This window comes from Dermacentor albipictus, chromosome 6 (genome assembly GCF_038994185.2).
Source record: "Dermacentor albipictus isolate Rhodes 1998 colony chromosome 6, USDA_Dalb.pri_finalv2, whole genome shotgun sequence".
NCBI classification, from domain to species: domain Eukaryota; kingdom Metazoa; phylum Arthropoda; class Arachnida; order Ixodida; family Ixodidae; genus Dermacentor; species Dermacentor albipictus.
Window position 1 is genome coordinate 40,852,020 of NC_091826.1, and position 26,857 is coordinate 40,878,876.

A 26,857-nucleotide genomic window follows, 5' to 3' on the forward strand; every position below is an offset into this window, starting at 1 on the left:
TACCGTGTTCCAGCGTCGCGATCGCGCTCTTTCGTCCTCTCACGCCTGACTCGTTGCTCGTGATTGTGGCACTGATCAGGTGTTCTCGTGCAGAGCGCGCAAAACCGTCGGGTGAGCGAGACGAGAGAAAGGCAACAGCTCGCGCTTGAGACAGTCACCGGATGTGCGCCACTCAGCAATAAAAAAAAAAGCGAGAGCAAACAAGAGAAAAAGAAGGCGGGCACTGTGACGCACTCGTCACGGGATACTCCGGCTCTTGTACGGGAGGACGCAGGGAAGGAATTTCGCTTGCCGAGGTTAGACGGGGCCAGTGGAAAGAGTGTCTATGCTGGCGGTGACGCTCGCCTCCTGAAATGTTGGGCTGGCGCCACTTCAAATGTTGCTATATCTATCTATCTATCTATCTATCTATCTATCTATCTATCTATCTATCTATCTATCTATCTATCTATCTATCTATCTATCTATCTATCTATCTATCTATCTATCTATCTATCTATCCATCTATCTATCCATCTATCTATCCATCTATCTATCCATCTATCTATCTATCTATCTATCTATCTATCTATCTATCTATCTATCTATCTATCTATCTATCTATCTATCTATCTATCTAATCTATCTATCTATCTATCTATCTATCTATCTATCTATCTATCTATCTATCATATGAAAATTTTTTGCCGCTTAACAGCTCTAGAGGGCACATAACTTCCACTTACAACCGAAATTTGCTATATGCCCTGGTGAGGAGCCTTTTAAGCAAGAGACCCTATTACAATTCCTAATTGTCTGAAGAAACTGCCCTGAGGCATGCAACATGCAATTTTTCTATTCGTGAACATTTTACTTATGTGTGAGAGGGAGATAGAGAGAGAGAGAGAGAGAATAACTTTATTGAATTGGGGAACTGGGGATAGGGGATTAGGAGCTTGATGGGTGGTGCCCCAAGTCCAGGGCTCCACTGGCTTCTGCCGCTAGCCGAACGTGACCAAGAAGGGCCTTCTGCACCTTCGGGTCTGAGCTGGCGAGTTGTGCCTCCCATTGCTCCAGTGTGTTGGTTAGATTATACCTAACTAAGTAGGCATTTAAATTCGGCGGTCTATTTTGGCATCCCCATGAGATATGGTACAAAGACGGTGGTGAGTCGCTACACCACGGACAGGCACGCCCGTACATCGTTGGGAAAATTTTGATTAATCTTAGTAAATTTGGGTAGACCCCCATTTTCATCCTGCGGAGATCTATTGCGTCTTCCCTTTGCAAAGATGTGTGGGGGGCGCCGTATTTTTGCCGCCAACTACAGCGGTAAGAAAATAAAATCCGAACGCTTTTCGGGCACATTTCAATCCCGCATGTGACGAGTGTTGCATAGAGGAAACATACCAGAATTTTTTCTTGGTTAATTTCGATCTTGGGTACAAAGTTTCTGGCTAACTGTTTTCGGCCAACACTGCATGACAGGCGGTAAACGTCATTTGCATGTCTAGAACAGAGGGCACCGGACGAGGAAGAAGATTGGTACGTGACGCGCTGGTTTTAATTCAATGAGGACAATTTCCTTGCTAGTTTCCTGAATTTTTACCTTACTTCATTCTTTTTGCGCGATCAAAACTTTCCCACAGTGCTTCTTTTTTGCTCAACTAACTATTGTCTTAACTCGCACGATTCCTGGTCAATACCTCATAGTGGGTTTGACCCACTCATGGAGGCAAGCAAACAAAAAAAAATACAAACAAACAACAAAAAAACAAACGAAGGCATGGTGACGGGAGACAGCATGATGCGAAATCTCCGGCTTCAGTTGTGTCACACATGTGATGCAAATAACATGAAATGCACACTGGTAATTGACATATGACAAGAGCTGCCTACAAATTCCAAACGAAGCCATAGGTGGCTTGGAATGAAACCAGCTGCCAGTTTTCTGCTTGATGTTTCCGTCTTACCGCTGAAAAGGTTTCTGCAAATATTTGCTTCTCTTCGTTGGTTACGCCTAATCACAATCTGGTTTACACATTTAGATAGAGAATAAGCACTTTTTTAATATTTGTACGTCCTGTTATAAAGTGGTAAATTACAGAAAGTAAGACACAGACCTACGAAAATTGGGCTTGGAACCTAATGCCTCGGAAAGAGCAATAAGAGCAACAAAAACGCCGGCCAATACAACCCTGCGCAACCCAAAGAGAATGTACATTCATGCGTTAGTTATTTATTTCGTGACGTGTAAATTTTCCCACCTGCGCTAAACGGCACGAGGCAGTGTTCTGCCTGTACTAGAGTATTTCTGTAGCGCAGCTAAATGAATGAATGAGGTAATAAAAAAATAAAAAGATAAATAAATATATAAATCAACGAATAAACCAACCAGCCAACGAATCTATCTATCTATCTATCTATCTATCTATCTATCTATCTATCTATCTATCTATCTATCTATCTATCTATCTATCTATCTATCTATCTATCTATCTATCTATCTATCTATCTATCTATCTATCTATCTATCTATCTATCTATCTATCTATCTATCTATCTATCTATCTATCTATCTATCTATCTATCTATCTATCAATCAATCAATCAATCAATCCTATCGACCCAACGGAAGGTTAGAAGCGTGTTTCATATTATGTGATATACCAACGACATAACCGTAGAGCTGCGCCAAAGATTAGGATAGCAGGCACTCGTGTATTCTCATATAGTCGTGGATTCAAAACTGCCTTCACTCAGCAGCGTTGAGCAGAGCATACCCCATTGCTTCAAGAAGGCGTCATGCTTATTATTAATTGCCGTGAATTTTTCATAGAGCGCAGTGTTCGCGCCTCTCGGTGGACTTGGCTGTATTCCACTTTCTTGAGTCGAAGACAACTGTTCAACAGAGGAGCATTGTAGATTGCGGGGTACCTTTGTTTCATGGTACGCCAAAGGGGTTAGAACGGTGACTATGTCTAAAAGATGTAACGCCGTAACTTCGTACGGACATTGTATTCCCCAATTTATGGTTGACTACGTCCAAAAGAACTAACGCCGTAACTTCGTACGAACACTGTATTCAACACTTTGTGGCATTCAACTCTCAAAATGACGAGTACTCTTCGTATGCAGCCATGCTTTGTAGAACACGAACAAACTTGAGTAGGCGCCAAGGCATAGGCCTAGTGTAGTGCCATCGTCATCGTCTGACACATGGGTCTCTGAGTGCAACTGTCCATGACGTTGTCGAGGACGACCCGTCTATATCTTCGCGGTGCGAGGGCTTTCCCTTTAGAAGCCTATGTGCCAGCGTCCATACATGTGGTCCCTTTCTGTTCATTGCCCTTAGGACCTTTACCGCGCCAGTCAACTCATTTTGTGGTCTCTGAGGCCATCGGCTGGTTGCTATGGAGGGCTCTGGACGATTCTCAAGAGAAGCGTTATCTCTGGCTGGCTGAGAGAGAGAGAGAGCGTGCCTTTCGCTAGCTGGTTTTTTTTCGATTGTTCTCTTTTCTCGTGAAGTGCTCTCACGTGTTCCGGACCGTATTTTTGGAGGCGTAGAATTTCTGACACGATTTACTTGTGAAAACTCAAGTGATAGTTCTACGGGAGCTGCAATTAGGAAGGTTCGGCCAGCATGAAAGTGACGGGCGGTACATGGTTTTGCGTATACTTCAGGCTTCTGGCTTGAAACGGCTTTTTATATTTGTCCATGCAGATTCAACAAGATACCACTTTCTAAATACAACACATCGCAACGATAAGAATTTGCGTGAAGCCAATTCGTATTGCTCAGTTTAGAAAACTACGATTGCGTAGAATTTACAAAGATCAAGCACAATAAAAACAAGTTTCAAGAATGTTTCAAGCCAGAAGCGCGAAATCTAGACAAATCCACGCAATAAGCATAGTTCCCATGCGTAGTAGCTGATATGGTGCCTGAATGCTCGCCTCCTGGCGTCCGCATAGGCGCCTTAGTTGCTGAACAATCGCAGCACCAGCGGGATTCCCTCTAGTAATGAATTGCTGCAGGGGACTCAACGGTCCGAGCAGTCTTCGGGATTGAGAACATTTACAATCGTGCGACCACGCCTGAGTGTCGAGACTTTGTCGCTGTTGACGATGGTACATTATAACCCAGGCTACTCCACTCTAGCATCGAACCATAAAAAAAGAAAGAAAAGAACTGCCCCCTCCCCCCCAAAAATAATCTAACGAATATTTTGTGCATTATTTGCAACATAACCGGTGACCGAGACCTGGGATGGCTATGCTCGCAAACGTTTACTTAGGCACTGCAAATGAAGGTCTCTGGATGATGCCGCCGGAAATCTGTATTGTGTGCTGCAATGAAAGAACTAAACATTTCTCGCAGTGAAGTCTGCAGTCCCTTTGCAATAGAGCTGCTGGCAAATCTGTGGGCCACGAATATATGAAAATAAACAGGACAACTTACGCCCTTTTCTCATTAGACATTGCACCGCATTTGCCGAGACTGTTAAAACAATCCTGTGTGCCGGGAGTACGTGACTATAATTTTTTTTTTCCACGAGACAAAAAGGAAAGTAGGTGTTGTATGTGTGCGTACGCTTGCTTTAAAAGTCACTTTTGCGAAACGAAAAGCGTACAAAGACGAAAAAGACCACAGCGACGAAACATTTCTTTCTCAATCGCCGTATGTTCGCGAATGAAGTGATGGAAATGCGGCCATAGAATTCTCCACAAAGGGCACCATTATACAGGCTGTGCAGCGTACCCGTTTTGAACGACGAAAATGAAGACGACGAGGGATTTCCTAGCCCTAACGACGAAAAGGCGCTATTCTGCTACTTTTCAAAAGAAACGCAAGAAAATTGGTGCTGTCACTCACGTATTCTCTTTCTGTCTGGTTCTATATGCGTATGAAGCTATTTAAGCATAGAGAGCGGTTGTAGCCAGGGTTGTTGGTTTGCAGCGCATGGGAATGGGGGGTGCTCGACGCAGCTCAAGTAGAATAGGAATGAAGTTCACGATTGTCCTGGCTCTGAGCTTCAGCACGCTGTTCGCTGCATCCTATGCACAGGGCGAAGAAAATGAAGACATGGGCAGAGGGCGAAAAAGAACTGCTGACGTAGGTGAGCGACCTCACATGATATTTCCGCAGACATTGTGACGTCTTTTCCTATGCCGCCATTCGGTTGCTCTAGCAGAACGGCTGCTGTCTTAAATGTCTTTTAGTTCTCGCGAAATAGAAAAGTGGTTGATTTGACGCCTATTGTAGGTATATATTTATCAAATATTGCATGCGCATACGCTTACTAAAAACTTATGCTGCAATCTACAGCGCCTGGTTAGTAATGGTACACTGAAATTTATAGCATACCACGTTGCACTATCGGACACAAAAGTTCACAGGCGATCTCTCTTGAAGGCAGAGTGAACGTGGAGCCTATGGCAATGCTGTATACAACTCCTTGCACAGGTAATCATAGTGAGTATAATGCGAAGCAGTAATATGCTAACCCAGCTCTTCAAGCGCGGCAGTATCGCCTTCAATACCACGTGACACCGTGACGTCACGACAGAGGAGAAACGGGGCTCCAACTCGCGCCGTCACTCGCGGCGTCGCCTTCAAGGCTGACCACGTGACACCGTGACGTCACGACAGAGGAGAAACGGGGCTCCAACTCGCGCCATCGCTCGCGGCGTCGCGGCGGTATATAAGCAGCTGCGCTTGCCTCTGCTAGACACTCACGAGGTGAGATGCCTCATGGAGACAGAGCTGCTCGTTGGAATGAGAAGGGAAGGTTGCGGCGTGTTACAGAGACTGTTTCTAGGTGGCTTTGCTACGGCGCAGCAACTACGCGCCCCGCATCGGACGCGGTGAGCGTCGAGCAACGCAACGTTCTGCGCGACAACGAAATGTGCGCCTGAGCAAGCGCCGCACGCCTGAGCCGACGCCGACGACACCGGCTTTTCTGCGACACGAGCTCCTTAACGCTGTCGCGTTAAAATAAAGGCTATTATGCTTCGCATGCTAGGCTTAACCTTAGCTAAGCCACAGCCATTTTTTTACCAAAAGCTGGATACTTATGTTTCCTTGCTGAACCTGTTTCAAAGAAGTGCATTTCGACGCTACCTAGGTCTACGTGAGCCCGAATGGTAACCCGTCGGGTCGAGCCTGCGTCAACGCGAGTTCTACCAATCAGCTTGAAATGAGTGCGTTGACTTGCCCAAACTCTGTAGCAAGGTGCATGTGAAAGAGGTCGAGTCGAGATGAACTAATGACTGTACCCGCTCGCCTGAAGTTCTTGCAAATGAAGCTAATGTATCTATGTTAGCTACAATACATATGCCACGTCTTGCATTAGAAACAGTGTGGTTTTTCTCAAATTTACAGGTGCTGTGTAACTGTGCCCGTACGACCTCCTAATAAGCTGCTAATTGGAGTTCGAACTGCGCCTTCGTCATGAGCTTTGCTACAGTTGTAGAGCAACCTAGGCTTGCTTCACAGAAAGCAAACACCTCTTCAGGAGCCTTGTATAAGCAGTAGGTGATGTAACCAGATGGCCTGACTAATAACAGCTCGGAGACAATCATTCGTTATAATTAAGCAAACGCAATGCGGCCTTTAGATTTGCCGTGCTCGAACGCAACCTGAGGATACCATGTTTTATTTCATAGACGTTCGAGCGGTGAAAGTGACTTCCGAAACAGTAGTCCGAAAACGGTCACATCTCATGTAGGGGGCGTTTTACTTATGTGACTGGGAATGCGCGCGATTCCGTCTTTATTTATGTATACCAATGCCGGTCATCATTCGCATTAGTCACAGGCGTCACCGAGAATAGCCGTAATGCTGATACTCATTCGAAGGATTATGCAAACTGCTTTTAAAACTAGTCATGGCGTAGCGTGTAAATGGATGCGAGCGCATTGACGTCAAGGCAGCGAGGAAACTTGGACCGAAAATTGCGGGACGTTTTCCATGTGGGTGGTCCAGGCCAGGAGAATCTCAAAACTACATTTATTAACATTTTATTTTATGCACAAAATCTTAAAGAATTTGAAGACAAACAATAAGAACGAAAAAAATACTGATAAATGTAGTTCACAAGCTCACATTACCGCTAAGCAGTGTATGGAACGACTTCAACCAGACCTCTAAACCCTCTCAACTACTCGAAATGATTTTAAGTTACTCGAGGTATTGTTACACGCTCGCTCGGCTACAATTATGCGTGGTTATCACTCCTGCAGCCTAAGAATCAGTATCGAATAGTTTCATTTCTACCAAACTATTTCCTTAGGTAAACATTTCAACTTATCGAATGAGTACAGATTTCTGCTGAGATACAATTTTCATGAAGCGCTAAAGAAGTAATCATGTTAAAGCTTTATATATTTTTTTCCATTGTGTGTGCACTTTGCGAAGTCTTCTTGCATTGCCTTTCCTTCGATTTGTGAACAAAATCACGAAACCTTTGCCTGCAATCCTGACAAAAAAAATTATGCATGCAGAAATACGCGTACGTGTATATTAATTCAGCACTTTGTTTCAGTAAACTTCAGGTAAGCATTTAGCGTAAAGCGAGAGGTCCACAGTCGATGCGGGTCCTCAGCTAGCAGACAAATTTACCGGTTCGACTACACAGTTTGACGTTTCTTGTGAAAATAATTATAAGGCGTTATTGTTGGGACCTCAGAATGGGGGCATTGATGGTACTAAATAAATGCTTTTCTGGATACCTAAATGTAAACAATCGCACTATCAAATGCAGTGCATTACAGACATGCGGCAAAAAAATAATCATGGGCCTAGAGCTCCTAGGAGGTCAAATGAATTTGTTACGACAGTTACGTGGTATAAATAGGTACCTATCCTTTTAACTCGTGCCATAAGACGAACACAATAAAACACGAAAAGAGGCCGTAACTTCACTACCGACCTGCGATGGTTGTCGCAGTGACCATTTGTTGCGCCATATTGGAATTAACTATGCAATATTTCATGTTTCGTGTTTTCATGTATCATTTGTCGTGCGTGTTATAAAAAACCGCCCACTGTACAAGCTCCTACCGTTTGTTGCGGTATTGTGGCGAAGTAGATCTTGCACTTCTTAGCTAGCTTTCCTGCATAGTGATGACATTTACCTATCCTTATCCTTGTCAGCTGTACTTTATTGAAAACCTAACAACGTATGCGACAATTCGCACTGACCTTACGTTAACAGATACCTTTAGAGCACAGCTCTCAGGCGCCCCTTCCTGCGGTGAACGCTGGCGTCGGTAGCGTAGCCAAGCGAACGAGGACAGCGAAAGATGAACGGGCGAACGCGGAGCAGGAGATGAAAGATGCGAGCCGCGAATGGCGAACACCAATGAGAGCGACCTCTTCAGTGACCTGCACGCGGGAAACTGGTGTCATGCCGTCGCGCCCGACCTCTCGATGCGTACTCGTATCTGGTCTCAAGAAATGGGCATGGGCAGGACATGTAATTAGGAGGGAAGATAACCGATGGTCATTGAGGGTCACGGAATGAATCCCAGGGGAAGGAAAGCGTAGGAGGGGGCGGCAGAAAGTTAGGTGGGCGAATGAGATTAAGAAGTTTGCAGGGACGGCATGGCCACAATTAGTACATGCCCGGGGTTGTTGGAGAAGTATGGGAGAGGCCTTTGCACTGCAGTGGGCGTAACCAGGCTGCTGCTGCTGCTGCTGATGATGATGATCATCTGGTCTCAGCCAGACCGCTCCTTTCGTACCATCGTCTACTGGCATCAGCTCTCGCTCGAGCTTCTTCGGTTTGCTTAGTTTGTTCTGGTTCACACATGTTCAGATCATCATGGCTTGTGATTGCTTTGTAAACTGATTGTATGCGCGACACTAATATTGTAGTACTTTCTGCAAGCCACGCGGCACCAAGGCCCTTGTGCTTAAGGGCCTTGGTGGAGCAGTAGTGCTACTTGTAGCGCCATATTTTAGTACACCATCTCTTTGTTTTACATCGTTTTGCCATAGCATTTGACATGCATCATTGTCTAGTTCTATTACGAATATATTTGCACACTTTCTAACGAATATTTTTAGGCTTCTATACAGGCATGTTTCATCCACGTCTCGATAGTCACTATTCATTTAGCAATGGCAGTCTATTACCGCAGTCTTTGCGCTCTTTGGCCACTTCTGGCCCTTGCGCCAATAAACTCAAATCATCATCACCATTATCACCATCATCATCACCATCATAATCATCATCATCATCGTCAAAACACGTATAGAGCTGCACTCAAATTTCATGAACGGTGAATTTTCCGTTTTGGTTTTTGAAACTGTTGTGCTATTTCAAATTGAATATATTGTATAAAAATCTCCTGCAGTGAGGAACATCATGAGCGTAATCCGCATACTTACGGATTTCCTGGTGCCAGAACCCGATATGCGGGAGAATCTCCACGAACACTTGGAGACGGCCACAATCTGCGTGAGGAAAGCTGAAGGCCTACAGCTGCACTTCATACGCCAGGCAAGCTCCGTAGTCGGTTCATCGTTCTAGAGTAGAAGTGTTAAAGAAAAAAATATATAGAAGGTCAAGGCAGGGCATTCTGTCTCTTCTTGAAGCAGCGAGAGTTGGTAGAAAGAAAACGGATTAGGTCGAAAGTAGGTTTATTCGGTTCGCAGTCACAAACCAAACATCAACATTGCTTCGTAAGATTTTTAAGATTAATTCTCAGTGGGGGTTGTTGAAAACAAACTCGCAGTTCGACATATTGACTGTGCTCCTTTTAAGACTTAAGATGCTCTACAGAAAAGGGGTGCGTTATTGATGCATCTGCGCGGTGAAAATGCTGTGCCACATTTTTTTTTTATTCAGTACCACAGGGAAATCAAAACTGGGTAGGAGATGACAGTGTAAGTCATTTCTATACAGCAAACTTTTCGTAACAGCGTTAACTTCTTGCTATCCTTGCTTACGAGAAACGCTTTTCGTAACGCTGTTACGAAAAGTTTTCTGTATAGAAATGACTAACGCTGTCATGTGTGTATATATATATATATATATATATATATATATATATATATATATATATATATATATATAGTTTATATATATATATATATATATGTGTGTGTGTATGTGTGTGTGTGTGTGTGTGTGTATGTGTATATGTATGTATGTATGCATGTATGTAGCTTATGCATTCTTGTGATATGTGAGATTGAGTCAGTTTTAAATAATATGGAAGATAACAGAGTGTAATGTTATACTGGGAGTTATGTTACACAATTGTATTATAACTAGTTTCCACAACATGAAAGTATCTGCATATATTTGTATTTAAAATGCTGTTACGTCCACACTTTATACGTGATTGTATTGCACACAAGCCGCTACCGTGCCTGTCTGGGAGACCGGAGCTTTGTCGAAAAGCCGAAGAAATTTCGGCTTTTTTTCCGGCTTTCCGTTTTCACTTTGTATTCAGTGGTGAAAATAAAAATCATGATGATGATGATGATCAAGTGTACTGCAATATCGAATTCATCATTCTACTGAATATCGCACCAGAATGCTTCATTTCCGCACTGCAATACATAGTTAAGTGGAACGACAATGCATATGCAGATTTTGCGGAGAAATACCTCGAAACTTGTGTATGCCTCAATATTTTTTTCTCAGTAGTGAGCACGTCATTTGCACTGGTCGTTTTTATCGACGCAGTTGGAACATGTTCGTTTAAGCATTTCAAATTTAAAATTAGTTAGTGATTCTTGATTACGCCCACAGTTTCATCGCGCGATTTCTTGTTCGAGTATGGTATGGTAAAACTTCATTGAAGTCCGGCAGATTGTGGGCCTTCACAAAGCAGGCCGCTCCCACGTTGCATCCGGAAGGCTGAGCCTCTCGGCAATGTCCGCCAATTTATGCACGGCGTATAAAAGGGCAAATTTGTGCTATGTTTCGTGAACAATAGACATTTATTCTTTCAACAATAAAAGAAAAACAAAACCAATGGCATAACTTGGCAGCGAAGTAAAATAATAACTAACATAAAATAAAACAAGTGTGGCTTTTCTCGCCGGCTAGAAGCCTGGTCCTGCTCTTTCGCAGCTTCCCTCTCGAGGTGTGCATCCTCAGTGCGCTAGATTAAGGCTTTCTACAAAGGCTATCGGAAAGATATTTGATTAGGTTATCGAACTTTCTTACGGCAATCAGTTTTAGGAGCCACCACCTCCAAGCACACACATGACTGTAAAATCGTACCTGCGTCGTGTACCTTGCACATGTTCCGGCCCTCATTCGCGTCAAGCTCTCCCCATTGAAGGCTTTATTCATCGCATTGTTCAGTGTTCGAAAAATATTACATGGCCGGAGGAAGCTATGCTCGTGGGGGTACTTGTTTCCTTAGATCATTGAACAAGGTGTTCGACATAGCTCTATCTTGGGAGGTTGCCAGCAACAACTAGAGTGTATATAAAATGAAATCTATAGCTTTCTTCTTGCGCGGTAACATTGGTGCATATTTTTTTTTTTGCATTGCTACCTTCTTTACATTGGGTCTTTCTGTTGCAGTTCATTGCTGGGATTCCCAGAGCACTCGACTGCGTTGACATGGTATTCTCTGCTAAGAGCCAAAAACAGCGAGTCAAGGTAACGGCTAAAATGTGTGCTGTGTTAAACAAATTCCGAAACTATAGCGATTTGTGTAGTCCCTTAATAAGTCGAACCCAGATATATCAAACCCACATATAACGAATTATTGTGTGTATGGGACAACTGTAGAATCACCTTGAAAATTTCTGTAGAATTTTTTCTTATTTTCGAAATTTTTATATCGGACTTTTCTTGTGATACGCTTCAGATTCGATATATCTGGGTTTGACATTAGAGCACCACATTGACAGCCATGCCCACGCGCAGATAATAAAGACTGAGCGATTATGGTTATATTGCGCTCAGTTTTACAAAGACGATATTAAGAAAGGACAGGACGTGGAGGGACGGAGTTGCGCTACGTCCGTCCACGTCCTGTCCTTTCTTAATATCGTCTTTGTAAAACTGAGCGCAATATAACCATGAACGTTCACCAACTAGCCCCCTTCATTGCTTTACTAACTGAGCGATTAGTTTGTCCGATTGCTGTCTTATTTGTTGAAATCGGTGATGTGGGACACTTCATATGGTTGTTCGCGCAGTTCGGCGTGGAGAGAAGCACGTTGCTTCACAGCCTAGAGAAGAAATGCTTTGTACGCGAGAGATTTCAAGACCTAGTGGTCCCTGAAAGAACCGGAGTAACCAGGAACGTAATTCTAAGCCAGTTAATTGCCTTCCTTCGCCATGCTGCGTTCATCAGCGTCTGGCGACACGCCGGTGGTAACACAGCATGAGATGCTCTGGTGGACAGATTGGTGGCTGAGCACTAGGCTTTAAGCACTTGACTATTTCACTTGAGTTCTTTCGGCCCACATAAGGTTACATCAAGAACAAAAGTACGCTGTAAATAAAAAGACATTACGCTGGATGATTTCGAAGAATAAGAGTCTACTTACACCGAGAGAGAGAAATACATGAGATGGGAAAGACTGGCGAATTAGCCGTACCTAGAGATAAAGAAACGAGGTAACGGGCTGCCTAGAGATTTCGAAGAAAGAGGTCGCATTGGGGGAAAAATAATTAATTGCTGCACCGTAATTCTAATATGCGGTGTACGAGCATTTTCGCATTAAGAGGAAGCTTTAGCTCGGGTGCTCCTATCTAAATACATGTAAAAGAAGAATTCGTTTTTCTCGGCAACCACTGCACTAAATTTGACTGGGTTTGCTGCATTTAAAAGAAAAACGTAAAATCTAGTGACTGTTGGTTTCGAATTTTCGAGTTAGGCAGTCGATATTTTATAAAAAATTTACAAAATTGCAAATTTTTAGAAAACGAAACTATCAAGTTTACAACTCTGTAACTCAACAAGAAAAAATGATATCGCAATTCTGTGAATTGTGTCTGATAGCAAATCTGAGCCGGACAAAATTCTTGTGTTACACATGAACCTCAAAAAATGTCATGATATGTAATTACAACTTTTGCAGAACCCTCGTAAACAATGTAACAAATTCACGTAAGATGTAAAATGACATATAATATTTGTTCGCTTTGAATGATCTAATGGATGCCGTTTACAGAACCGCGATATCTGTTCTTGATGCTGAGCTATTAGTTTGTAAACTTCATGGATGGATGGATGCGAAACTTTAATAAGGTCCCGAGGTACGCGACTCAGCGCGCTGCGGGCCCCTCCCACGTTGGGACAGTCAGGCCTTGCCCGACCGCCGCATCGTGGGCCCTCTGGACAGCCCATTCCCAAGACATTCCAAGATTCGTATGGACGCGACTTTGGGAATGGGATCTCCGCATCTGGTGTAGAGATTAATGCCAATTTCAGTGGGGGGTTTCCAGTTCTGTGGCTTGCGGCCCTTTCTACTTGGGCTATAGAGAAGGAGCTCCGATTTCTTTGGGGAGCACGGGAGTCCCGTGTTGGTTAAAAAGCGCTCTTTAGTGTCGAGAGCTTCCTGGAGAGCGGCTTCGACTTGTCCGTCACTGCCACCCGCGCACCAGACAGTGATGTCATCCGCGTAGATCGTGTGACCGATGCCCTGGACCTTGCCTAGATACCTTGAGAGGTCAACCAATGCGATGTTGAAGAGGAGTGGTGAGATGACTGATCCCTGGGGGGTGCCTCTTCTACTCAGCTCCATTGTCTCCGATTCCAAATCTCCAGCCTTGAGGATGGCGCGTCGTTTGCTCAAGAAAGACCTGACGAAGGCATGGAAGGACGAGCCCAGGTCGAGCTTGGAGATGGCGTCGAGAACGAACTCGTGACGGATGTTATCAAAGGCCTTCTCCAGGTCCAAACCAAGGATGGCTCTCGTGTCCCGAGTGCAGCGTTCCAGGATTTGGATCTTGATAAGCTTCATGGCGTCCTGAGTGGAGAGGCCTGGCCTGAATCCTATCATGTTGTGAGGGAAAAGGTCGTTGGTCTCGATATACTCGGCAATTCCGTTATGGATGGCGTGCTCGGCCACTTTCCCTACACATGACGTCAGTGAGATTGGGCGGAGGTTGTCCAGGCTCGGCGGTTTACCGGGCTTTGGGATTATTATGACCTTCGCCAACTTCCATTCTTCAGGTACAATTCCCTGCTTCCAAATCCGATTTATCTCATCTGTAAGAAACTCGATCGATGCGTCCTCTAGGTTTCTGAGAGCCTTGTTGTTAATGTGATCCGGGCCGGGTGCTGACCTACCATTGAGGTCGTGTAGGGCACGGCGGATTTCACTGATTTTGAAAGGCTCGTCCAGCGCGGAGTTCGGCTTCCCTTTGTATATTGGGTATGCCGCCTCATCGGCCTCAGTTTTGAGCGGCAGGTACTTCTTAGCCAACATCTCCAGCAAGTCCTTTTCCGAAGACGACTTCTTGGCTTCGTGGAGCGCTTTAGCGAGGACACTTCTCTGGTTTGACTTGGTGCCGGAGTCGTCGAGCAAGTGTTTGAGAAGATTCCACTTCCCTCCCGTGCGCATCTGCCCGTCGATTGAATTGCAAATTTCGTCCCATTGCTGCCTAGACAGGGCTTGGCAGTGCACGTCGATCTGCTTGTTGATCTCGGCTATCTTTTTTCTGAGCTTGCGATTCAAGCGTTGGCTTTTCCACCTCTCGAGAAGTGATTGCTTAGCCTCGAGAAGGTGTGCTAGCCTGCTATCCATTTTGTCTGTCTGTAGATCCGTCTATATGGTTTTGGTGGCTTCTATTTTTTTTTCAAACTTCTGAATTTTTAAAAATCTTTCTAACAGAATTCAAGCCCTAAATCAAAATTCTGCTTCCAACAGTCACTAGAATTTATCTCACTCTCTCAAATGCAACAAATCTCATCAAAATCGGTCCAGGGGTTATGTCAGAAAAACGTTTTTGCGTTTTTATATGTATTTGAATTGGCCGCGTCGGAGTTGGGCCCGAGCTAAAGCTTTCTCTTAAGCCCCCGTGGGAATGCGGTCGCTCAGGACGGAGTCGAACCCGCGTCCTCGTACAACAGCAGCGCAACTCCATAGCCCCTGACTCACAGCGGTGGTTCATCCTAGTATCATTCCCGATGGCACTCGAGAAATCAATAAGTACTATACTGACATATTGGGACAGCAGCCTACTGTGGATGTAAACGGAGAATGTGCTCTGCCCGCCTTCCGTCCGTCTGTATATTTGCACTATTTCTTGGCGTATTTAGCATAATATTGATAGAGGTGGTAGAGTTAAACTTTTTCTTGTAGTGAGGTAATTTTATGAGTGTAGAATTTCAAAGTGTTGAGCCAATAAACTTTACAGAGGCTGCTTCTTTAAAAGTCAAAGAGTTCATTGAAGAAGAGGGTGATAATTCTCTTAGCCTTAGAGTATATATCACAGGTGGAGGTTGTTCTGGATTTCAATATATTTTTGCTTTTGATAATGAAGTAAAAGATGATAATATGGTTATTACTAAGAATGGTGTTCGCCTTGTTGTTGATACGATGAGCTTTCAGTATCTAGTTGGTGCTGATGTTGATTATAAGGATGATGTTGAAGGCGCTTATTTTGTAATTAGAAATCCAAATGCCAAAACTACTTGTGGCTGTGGATAAAAAAAGGTCCGAGTCCCTACCATTCTCGCATTTTTGATACGTGAAACGGCCTTTCACTTGTCTCCGTTTTGATCTTTCTGACATTGTGGCTACCGTATGCATATTGTCCCCCTCACTGTATTGTATTTCTGCGTAACTATTTGCAATGTGTCATACGGACAACGTTGCTTCTGATATTTTCAAGTGCACTACACTACTCGGTTCTTCCCTTCTTATAACGAGTAAGTTTAGAGAATTTAGCGCGTATGTGTTTGATTCCTCGCATTTTGTAAAACCTGTTCTAACCATATTGATTGCTTTCTTTAACAGGCAGCGAATTGCTTCGTCAGGAGACTAATTCTTTTCCAGGTAAGACTTTAGATTTAGCATTGCAGCGTCTGCAGTGTTGATTTGAACTGCATACTGGTATTGCTTCAGTGATAAAGCTCAACCACTTCAGATATCGGAAAAAAGAGGGATATTGTAACTTCACTGTGCAAAACGAGTTCTGAAAACCTGAAAAAGGCTCACGGCATATTGGCCCTACCAGTCACTTTGAATCGCTCAAATACGGTCAATGAGGCAGCGCAAGGTGGTTTCGTGCATATATTATGATCATGGCTTGGTCCTAGCATTATAATCTGGCTTAATTCTTGCAGTGTTACACAGCTTATTGTTGTTAGCAGCAAAAATATGGCTCGTACGCGCTATAGCCGATTGACTAAAAATAGCACGAATAATTCGAAATGATGATAGGAAATTATATCCCGAGCAAACTATGTGGAAAGGTGAAATAAGATGCTGCCAAGTAGCAGAAATATTAATCTTTATATAGTTTTTATGACTGTGAAATAAACGGCATGGTACACGCACGGGCAGTACCAACGAGCTCAATGTCTCGCACTCATGTGTTATATGATCGCAGTGTCCATGGTACGACGCCACAAATGGTGTATTACAGCCACCACTTGAGCTGGACACTGCCAAACTTTTGTGCCTATGCAAACGTGAATTAGCGTACTTATAATATATCGATTTATATTATCGCTCAAATAATAAGTATCCCAATATCTCTATTTCTTATACAGAAAGAAACGCGATTACCGATGGATCAAGTAAGGAAAGTCGTCGCCGCCATTGTACGTATCACTACCCTATATTGTTGATGTATATTTTCGATCATGTTGCTTATTCTCACGCTATATATGGTGACTTTCCATATCAATATTTCAATGTCATTAGTAATTCCAGCCAGCAGATGGCAAAATTTGTGTTCTGTCTAGAACGCGCGCCTCGTGTTATCATTTTTCTAGAAAGAAAATACCATCAGCACATGCCAACGTTTGTGTTATGTCTACTAATCGCATCGTGTTCTCATATTTACTAAAAACACAGTAAAACGCGTAATTAAAATTTGCGAACTCATGCCAGCCGTGTGAGTTGGTGCATGCACTTTGCAATGCCCGTAAAAAAAGAAAGAAATCTAAAGCATTGACACAATAAGGAGAAAAAATAAGGAGGAGGAACCGTGCTAATACAAAAACGTGCTATTCCAGAATAAAGAAAAGAGAAACAGACGAATTACTTCAGAAAACATAAGCAAAAACCAGGAATGTGTAGTAAAGGTCAGACCCATCTGAGCACCTTTTAATGGCTCGCATGAAACATCCCAATGCTGTAATGCGAGACCACGCATCACGTGCATATTAGAGTCATATGGGGGGGGGGGGGAGGGGCTCTAACCACTATCCGTATTGATGGCGTCCAATGACGTCGTCACGAAACACTCTTCTGCGGGAATGCGAGTCCGTCTACTTGGCTCACTGGCTAGACTTGTCATAGAGAGTTGTGCGCTGACAGAACTTAAATGCTACTAGCTGGTTTCCCACTTGAAAAACACAGCAGGAAATTTTAACAGTCTGTCGTATTTTGGGACGTTGTTTCTGTAGTTCTGTTGCCTGTAGTTCTGTTGCCTGTAGTTCTGTTGTCTGTAGTTCTGTTGTCTGTAGTGTGACGTCCTGTAGTAGAAAGTTCTGTAGTTCTTGATCAATATTTAATTAAAAATTGACAGAGACGTCCATAAGGTTATGTAAAGTTGTTAGTACAAAAAAGAAAAACATAAAAGTTAAAAAAAAGTTTTAAAAAAAAACGTCTTTGCCTAGGATTCGAACATGCGACCTCACGATTCCCAGCCCGGCATCTTACCACTGCACCACCGCTTTTTTTTTCTTTATTACCGGCTTGGCAAGTACATACAAATATTGTCAAATAAATCCGTATGTTAAAAAGTCTAGTCTTTACTAAGACTGACGTGTCATGTTAAAATGGCTTCATCGAAGCCAAACTGTTCAACACTGAAAGCCAATTTGGCGGATCACTTAGCAGTTTCAACACTTCGCTTGTATAATTAACATTCTCGGTAAAATAATACATTGCTGGCCTTGCATCAACATCAGCATTGCGTACAGCCATACGAGTTCGCCACACACTTTGCATACACAATAGCATCAACATGTCCACCGGCACACCATCAGGTTCAGCACATGGCAAAAACCTTATTCCGAACGCAGTGATAGGAAGCTCCTTTTTTAATGTTCTTTGCAGGATGTCCCAAAGAAAGCGGGCATCGTGGCAGTCAAGAAAAATATGTTCGACAGTTTCTTCCTTGTTACATATAAGACAGTTGTCTGACCATGGGACAAACAAGCCCTTGCTTCTTAGCCATGGCTTAACAGGCAGTGTGCCGGTATGCAGTTTGAAAAAGAATGATTTTGTGTTAGCTCGTACAGGCATATTATTGACTCGCTTGAAAACATCTCGTTCAGGCCCTAAGTAATACATAGAACGATACACTGGTGTAGGTATAAACACTTCAACAAGATCCTTATACAATTGTTTTCGTGACACTGCAAACAAGTAGTCTTTCGAAAAACGAGCGTTTAGAAGACGTATCGTCATGGAAACTTCACGCAGATAGCCCTTTAGTGCCATCGGTTTGATTGCGTGCGACGATACAACAAAATCGGGCAAAGCGTCGCGCAATCTCACTTGGATTACCGTCCGCAGAAACCCATCGCTTTGGTCGCGGAAGAAAACAAATCTCGATACAAGTTGCTTGAAAAACAAATGCGTTAAACCAAGTCCCCCACTGCGCAATGTGTGAAACAAATTACTTCTGCTCGTGCGTTCCCACACCGAACCCCAAATAAACTCTGCAAACACTCTGTGTATTTTTTGAATTGAAGATCGGCTCATGCATAGCACCTGCAGGACGTAGAACACTTTAGCTACTAAAAAGATATTACATACTTTGGCCCTAGCAAACATCGAAAAGTTGTGGCCTCCCCATTTGTTAGTTTGCTCTTTCATTCCGTCTCTCTCGCTCGTCCAGTATTCGATTGGCTCACGGTAGGCACTGAGTGGAACCCCAAGATAAGTGCCGGGTAATACACTCCATTGCATTTTGCAAAAGACCTCTGGTGCATCTGGCCAATTCCCGTGCCAAAGCCCTAAACATTTTGACCAACTTATGGCACTACCGGAAGCCTTGCAAAAAGCTTGGGCTTCCCTCACAGCTTCTGCAATGCTCTGTTTATCACGACAGAACACTGCTATGTCGTCGGCATAAGCTAAAACTTTTATTTCTCTGCCAAAAAATGTGTACCCGCGAATATTATGGTTATGTAGTAACTTTAAACAGAAAGGTTCTAAATAAAGTGCAAAGAGCAAGGCTGAGGTCGGACAGCCTTGCTTTATGCTAGACATTACTGCAATCCGCCTGCTCAGTTTGTTGTTAATGATTAAGTTTGTGGTACAACCATCATACATCATTTTTACCCCGTCCAAAATGACTGATCCGACATTAACATATTCAAGAAGTATAAACAGGATTTCGTGGGACACCCTGTCAAAAGCTTTGGCCAAATCTAGTTGTAGCATAGCTACATGATCTCCCATCGTATCGCAACATTCAAGTATGCTTCGCGCTATATGTATATTTGTGAATATAGTCCTGCCTTTTATACCGCATGTCTGATGTGTACCTACTAGGGATTTGACTACACTTTGAAGGCGATGGGCGAGCACCTTCATAAATACTTTATAGTCAATATTTCCTAAGCTTATTGGCCGGTAGGTCTCTACGGATTGAAGTTTAATGGGGTCTGTTGATTTAGGTATCAGTACTACGTGTGTCTGTCGGAAAGAAGGAGGCGTCCATTTTTGTTCGTAACACTTGGTTATGACGCGGTGCAGAGCCTCCGCCATTTCAACCTTGAAAATTTTATATATCGCTGCCCCAAGTCCATCCGGTCCAGGCGATTTCCTTACGCTAAGGTCATCTATAGCGTTTTCAATTTCTGCTACAGAAATCGGCCTCTCAAGGGCATCCTTGAGTTGACCATCAATTTTCGGCATAAGAGGTAAATATTCACTCTTAAACGCAGAGATCTCGCTTGTCCTCTTGCTTAGCAGCATGCTATAGTAGTCAACGAAAGCACGTTCTATCATTTCCCCGTCATTTGTAAGCTGCCCTTGAAAAACGATTTCTTTTACTTCCTTGGTCATAGCGTACCTCTTCTCTTCACTTAAAGCTCGCTTGGTGGGCGTTTCACCCAGCCATACGCGTTCAGCGCGTGCTCTTAAAACCGCGCCACGATATCTCTCTTCATCGATCACTTCAAGTTTCGCTTTAATTTGTTTAATATCATGTGCAAATATACCAGCCCCGCCGCTTTCCATGTTCAACAGGTATGCCAACGTGCATTGCAGTTGCTTTTCTTCTTGCTTTTGTTTCTGCCGCAACACGCATGCTCTCTCTAAAGCAATTGTTTTCGCTTCGGTTTTGAACATCTCCCAAGCTTCTACAACATTTTTTGCATCCTCAAGGAGAACAGCGTCTAATTTCTCTTTTATTCTTTTAAGAAATACTTCATCTTGCATAAGGTTGTCATTAAGTTTCCATAGGTGCCAATTAAATTTCTGTTCTTTCTTTTTCATACCTATCGTAACCGTTACCAAACAATGATCGCTGAAACTGACACATTCCACACCATATTCAGAAAGTAGTGGAACTAAGTGAACAGGAACATAGATGCGGTCTAACCTTGAGTGGCTGTCTCCTTGAAAATGCGTATATTGCACATGACTGTAAGAACCAAGAACACTCCCAACATCCTCTAGATCAGCATCACACAAAATTTCATGCAGAAGTGCGGCACTTTTATCGTGGCTAAGTTGTTTTTTCGATCGATCTATCGGCCGGCATACACAATTGAAGTCGCCAAACATTAGAACGTGTCTTTCACACCGCAAGAAAGACCTCAGATAAACGAAAAATTGTTCACGTTCTCGAGCATTATTAGGGGCGTATACACATACCGCCCGCCACAGCAATCCAGAAAAAGAAAAATCACAAATAAGCAAACGCCCCCCTTCACATGAAGTAACTTGTTGCTCTATTATCCCAATGCTATTTCTAATAAACAAAAGGCAGCCCCCAGAAGTACCACTCGCGTGGCAAACGCATACATTGTACTTATTTCTGAAAATTTCAACCAAACGAGCCGTTTTTTCTTCAGATTCAATTTTTGTTTCTTGTACAGCCATCAAATCAATGTCTTTTTCTAGTAACATGCGACTTATCTGACACTGTCTTCGCCTCTGCGACAACCCTCTGACGTTTAATGTCGCCAAACGAAGCGGACTGGTGAGGTTAATACCGTCTGCCATTGTTTTAGTTAGATTTAGGGTACGCCCCTACACAATTTTTCTTAGGAAACATACGGACTCTGGTATGCAGTGATGCTCGTTGAACATGGCCCTCCCTTTCGAGCCGACGACTGCCAACCCACGTAGTCGCAGGCCCGTTCCCGATCAAAGATCGGGTTTTGGAAGTTCTTCCCGGGACACAACCTCCGCTAAGGCGGAGGTGGCCCGTGTAGCAGCCGTCTGTCTGGCGGCTCGTTGAGTTTGACCTTCAACGTCGACCTTCGGCCTGTCTGGGTTTTCTGTGGCGGTCTTTCGGTACCCGCGCCGTCGGTGTCTTGGCTGAGGTCCTCAACATCGTCGCGCAACCGTTTTCCGGCACCTTTAGCGTTGGAAGTCATGTCCATGCTCTCGGAGATGCTGACTGTCTCGTCAACCGCGGTGGTTGGGGTTGCTTGGATAGTTGAAGACGCACTCGTCGCCTCAACACCACTTTCCTTGACTTGAACCTTGGCAGGTGGAGGCGTCGAATCGGGCACGTTGCCCTTATCAGTCCCCTCCGAGTTCACATTTTCGGTCTTCATCTCCAGAGATGTAGACTGAGCATCCGCCCCTTCAGCTGCTTCCTTAGCGGCCTCCTCGGCATCCTCTTGATCCATAAGGAGCTCCGATGTGTCTTCGCTCCCGCCTGGACCAGCAACGTTGGCGTACGTTCTCACGCACTGGGTCTCGTCATGGCCGAAGCGACGACACAGCCCACAGCGTGGATCCCGGCATTCTCGTCTAATGTGTCCGGTGCCACGGCACCGGAGGCAGAGGGGTGCTCTGCCCGGGACAATGACGAGAGCCAGGTCTTCCGCGACCCGAAGCTGATGTGGTAGGTCGTCCGCTGTCATTCCGGGCTTGAGTTTAAGGACCACAGACCGTGTCGTGGTTCCTTTGTCGTTGCAGCCTTGTACTTTCCACTTCTCCCTCGTCACTTCGGTCACTCTCCCGAACGGTGCCAACGCTGTTCGGACGTCTTCATCAGGAACACCGTGCAGCAGCCAGAAGAGCTTGAGCCTGACACCCTGATTGCACGGGTCAATGACCACGCATCGATGTTCTTTAACAAGAAATGCTTCAGCGTCAAGTATCTTCTTTTTTGCCGCCTCGTTCGAAAAAGTTACGGCCCGCACATGATTCATCTGATAAGCCCCGAGGGCCACCACTTCCGGCAGCAGCATCAGTCTTGAAAGCGCGTCCCTGAAGTGCTCAACACGATAAGGCCGTGCTTTAACTTCGCCGTGGATAAAAATAGTGTTCAAAACACTAGCACCTGAAGGAAGTTGTGGTAGAACCATCTGGTAGTCCGGAGAAGGCTTTTCCGTTGACCGGGAACCGCGGCCAAGGGCCGATGTAACCGCTCCTGGGGAGCAAGACATTCCGCGTCCGTTCACTGCGGTGGCCGGAAGTGGAAGTCACCACTGCACCACCGCTGACATGCTTTTCGAGTGTACGTTTTGCCCATGTGAATAGTACGACGTGCTGATGCGCTGATGTTTACATTTGCATTTTGAGAGCCAAGATCCGCTATCACTCCACGGCGTCAAGTGCCGCATTTCTAGAAGAGCAAGAGTGTTCGTACCATCGACAGGTACATCGTGCAGTGCTAGAACATCGATTTTGATGTACGATATCCATATTAAATAAGGAATTCAGAAATAGGCAACGTTGACTTTTAGGGTTATTACTGCTAGTTTCGACAGTAGTCTCTCGTTCTTTACACTTTTGAGCGCGCATATAATTCGTGTGTTCAATGCAAAATAGCTACATAAACATTCGTGGATGAGAGTTCTTTCTGACAGCATACGGGCTTCTCACGGCAGCACTGTACCAGATTAATGAGACCCGAGCGAGACAGCTTTTCACGCAACTTTGTGGAACAACCCAAATCTTCTCATCTGCTTCGCATAAAGCTTGTGAAATATTCCTGGGAAATTAACTAATGTGTCAGTGTAACAGCACATGTAAGTCCACAGGCCTGTGTGCCACATCTTACCAAAAAAAACGGATACGCAGCCATTCCCGCAGATGGTATGATTTTGATCAGCGGCCGATTTTGAGGAGGCCGGTAAGGCGTTGCTGGTGCCGCGTCGTCACGGCACAATTATAACTATTTGCCACGTCGACTTTATTACCGATGTCGGTGCCATCAGCATTGCCGGCTTCAGAGAAGCGCGATTGAATACCGCGCAAGAAAAAAGTACAGTGTACACCACCGATGCGAAAACATACAATTTTAAAGGACCGCGACGGAAAGCGCTTCTGTTGCGACTTCGGAACTCTTGGCCGTCGCGACCGAATGTTTCTGCTGCGACGTCAGAATTGGTGTCGTAACGTCGGAGTCGCTGTCAGGATATAAAGCTGTTGTTCCGACTTCAGAACTCTTGTCGCGACAGAATGCTTCTGTTGCGAAATCAGAATTTCTGTCGTAATGTCAGAAATGTCTCCCAATTAAGAAATGTCAACAATTTCTGTCGTACAACAGAATTTCTGTAGTTGCGACAGGAATTCCTTTTGTCTTTTTCAACAAGTCACTACAGAAGCTTGTCGCATCACACAATTTCAGTGCACTTCTGTTGTCATCATTGGGTACATGTTGCGGCGATAGGTTTCCGTTGTGGAACAGTTCTCTGTAGTACAACAGAAGTTTGTCCATTACTTCAGGAACACTTCTGTTATGACAACTGGGGGCCGGTTGCAGTGATAGGCTTCTGTCGTACAACAACATTTTTCTGTAGTACAACAGAAGTTGGTCGCATTACTTCAGGAACACTTCTGTTGTTACAATTGGGGGCCTGTTGCCACAATAGGTTTCTGTAGTATTTCAACAGCTCTCTGTAGCACTACAGAAGTTTTTCGGGTTACTTCAGGAACATTTCTGTTGGGACAACAGGGTGCCTGTAGTGATGACAATTTTTTCTGTAGTACTACAAAAATCTGTTGTAGAGCTTCAGCTTTCTGTTGTAACAACAGACATACGACAGACTGTACTTCTGTAGTAGCAACAACAAATGTCTGTTGTACATCAGAAAAGTCTGTCGCTCCATCAGGAATCTGTAGTTACTACAGAAAAATCCTGTTGTACAACAGAAATTTCTGTAGTACTACAAAAATCTGTTGTAGAGCTTCAGCTTTCTGTTGTAACAACAGACATACGACAGACTGTACTTCTGTAGTAGCAACAACAAATGTCTGTTGTACATCAGAAAAGTCTGTCGCTCCATCAGGAATCTGTAGTGACTACAGAAAAATCCTGTTGTACAACAGAAATTTCTGTAGTACTGAACACAACCTCTGTTGTCATTTTCAACTGGGTTTTGACGCACTGTTCTATGTGATTATCAACTCCGTTTCAATTTATAAGAATAGAAGATGCACAAATTTGTGAAGATATGCTGCTTAAGAACTTACGCACCTATACGTAGGGGAAATTGAGTGCACGTATCAGTAGGCCGTCGCGAGACGCCATGTAGACTCACGAAGAGGCACCGTTATTTTTGCAAACTTAGGAGCGTTGCGAAGAACTGAAAGTAATTTGTAAGGGCATTTTGTAAGTGTGCTCATGAATCAACCCGTAGAAGCTACAAAGTGGGAGAGTTTCATTGGTAATCAAAGTGATATAACAAATCTCGAGAGTACAAAGAAAAATTTTTAAATTCTGGTGAGTTGCTCTGTCCATACTTCATACAGTAAGGCACAACACTAAGATGTCATGTGGCATTTGTTTTTCATCATGGAATGGACATACTGGGGTTGATCTTTGGTGGATGTAACCGTTGCGCCAGTAGTGTGAATTCAAAGTTGCTGGACGAAGCAAGAAGCTATTCAAAGTACTGGCTTGTCGATTTGCGACAGTGTGGCGCTTTTGTTGTCCTATTTGAGACACGAGTTGTTCTTTTTATTCATGGCTTTAGATACACTGCTGGCATAGGGGGGCATCACCCCTATATCACTGAAAATATCCTGTTAATCATATGCTTCAGGAGAGAAACTAGCGTCACATAGAGAGTGAAGGTTAGATTGTGCCAGTGTTACCGTTTTCAACATATTACTCTTACATGAGACCAAAGTTCATGAAATAATAGGTGGTCTTGTGGAGCTGAGGATACGCGAAAACGCATCACAATGTCATAGTAGTATATGTATTGCAGCAAGTAAATTAATGGGTTTATTGAGAATTTGATTTCGAAATCAACTGTGAACACATAGAAAGCTTTAACCACGGTGCAAATGACTCTGTTGGAATTAACCGGCCTTCAGAAGCATAAGCTCAAAGCAGTTTTCTTTCAAGAGTACACTAGGGATGAAGCGTCATAAAATCTGTGTCCAAGGGTCATCTCTCTTCTTTTCGTAATTACTGCAGCGCCGAAAGTGTGACATTTCTTATAAGAGTTCCTTCACTATAGGCAGTAACTTGTGAGGGAATGCAATATTACGCACCTTTATTGTCTCCTGGTGCAACACAATTTGAGAAAACGCGTATGCAAATCTTCACTTGGAAAACAAAACTGTTGCTATCGGGAATATTAGGTTTATCGATAGAGCGAAATTTAGTTTTGTGTGTATCCCGTTGTGGTGTCCTTGTCGCGAGATCTACAGAACGTTTCGAGTAGTCAACTTCATTTAGCCGAATTGTTACATTTCAGGCTAAGCCAAAAGCAGTTAACTTTCATGGCCTTGTCAGATATATCCCGATTGTATCGACTCAAAAACAGTGTATACGGCTTTGAACAAAACAGGGTAAAACCGATACTGGCTGATGCAACATGGAAGCATCGCGACATGCCTGAATAAACTAATTTCCTCAATCAATGACGCTCTACAGCATGGCTTTCTTCATTTTGTGGCACTCACGTAGGAGTAATGGTGGCCTGAGACGCTCTGCCAAGAATATATATAATTAATACCTCTGCAGAACTGGCCCCCAAAGCAGCGCATTTATTGCTCCTACCGTGAGGCCTTTGCACAACATTATTTTTAACATTTCAGGATTGCCTGAAAGCAAGCTTCCTGACGTGAGCTGCTTCAAACGTGACGGGCTGTGTTGAATTCAAGCTGCACCATGCACCAGCAATCAGTCAACAAAGAGAGCTCTGTAAGCAGGATAGAGAGGCCGACTGAAGAAGTTCACAAAAAAAGAAAAAAAAAGAATAAAGCACAGAGAAATACTCATTTAAATACCAAGGCAACAGTATAATGGGAAGGGCACTTCGACACGGCACCATTAGCGTCATTTTTTTTTCTGGTGTTTTGAAGTGCTTCAATAAAGAAATGTTTCGCTACTTTCGCAGGCACTTGTTTCCCTCCCTGAGATAACAAAAACACACCGCGTAAATGCGGTTAACCGCATAAACAAAGTTTATGCGGTTAACAATTCAGTGCGAATGCGATGCCACAAGTTGCTTGCCTATAAAAAATGGGGGCCACATATGAAAATACTCTGTGACATTAAAGCAATATAAGCGTGCGTAAAATGCCTCAGACAGACTGGCCAGCGTTGAATAG

General features: G+C 43.9%; 1 protein-coding gene and 1 long non-coding RNA gene across 2 annotated transcripts in view; one reads left to right on the forward strand and one right to left on the reverse strand.

The window, feature by feature from the left end:
- The first annotated feature begins 4,919 nt into the window (after nt 1–4,919).
- LOC135920953 (uncharacterized) lies at nt 4,920–26,634 on the forward strand. The gene is made up of 6 exons (XM_065455236.2): nt 4,920–5,099; nt 9,343–9,488; nt 11,535–11,612; nt 15,932–15,970; nt 16,690–16,740; nt 26,342–26,634. Exons 1-6 carry the CDS (start codon nt 4,943–4,945, stop codon nt 26,369–26,371), a joined length of 501 nt encoding a protein of 166 aa, XP_065311308.1. The 5' UTR covers nt 4,920–4,942; the 3' UTR covers nt 26,372–26,634.
- Nucleotides 9,433–26,857, reverse strand: part of LOC139061008 (uncharacterized) — a 122,724-nt gene continuing 105,299 nt past the window's right edge. Inside the window, exon 3 of the long non-coding RNA XR_011515136.1 lies at nt 9,433–9,514. This is a non-coding gene — a long non-coding RNA (uncharacterized lncRNA). The remainder of the gene's footprint in view (nt 9,515–26,857) is intronic.

Coding starts and splice junctions, on each gene's coding strand:
- LOC135920953 (XM_065455236.2), top strand. CDS start 4,943: ATGGGAATGGGGGGTGCTCGACGCAGCTCAAGTAGAATAGGAATGAAG. Junction 5,100..9,342: donor AAAAAGAACTGCTGACGTAG/GTGAGCGACCTC, acceptor AATCTCCTGCAG/TGAGGAACATCATGAGCGTA. Junction 16,741..26,341: donor GGAAAGTCGTCGCCGCCATT/GTACGTATCACT, acceptor TTAACATTTCAG/GATTGCCTGAAAGCAAGCTT.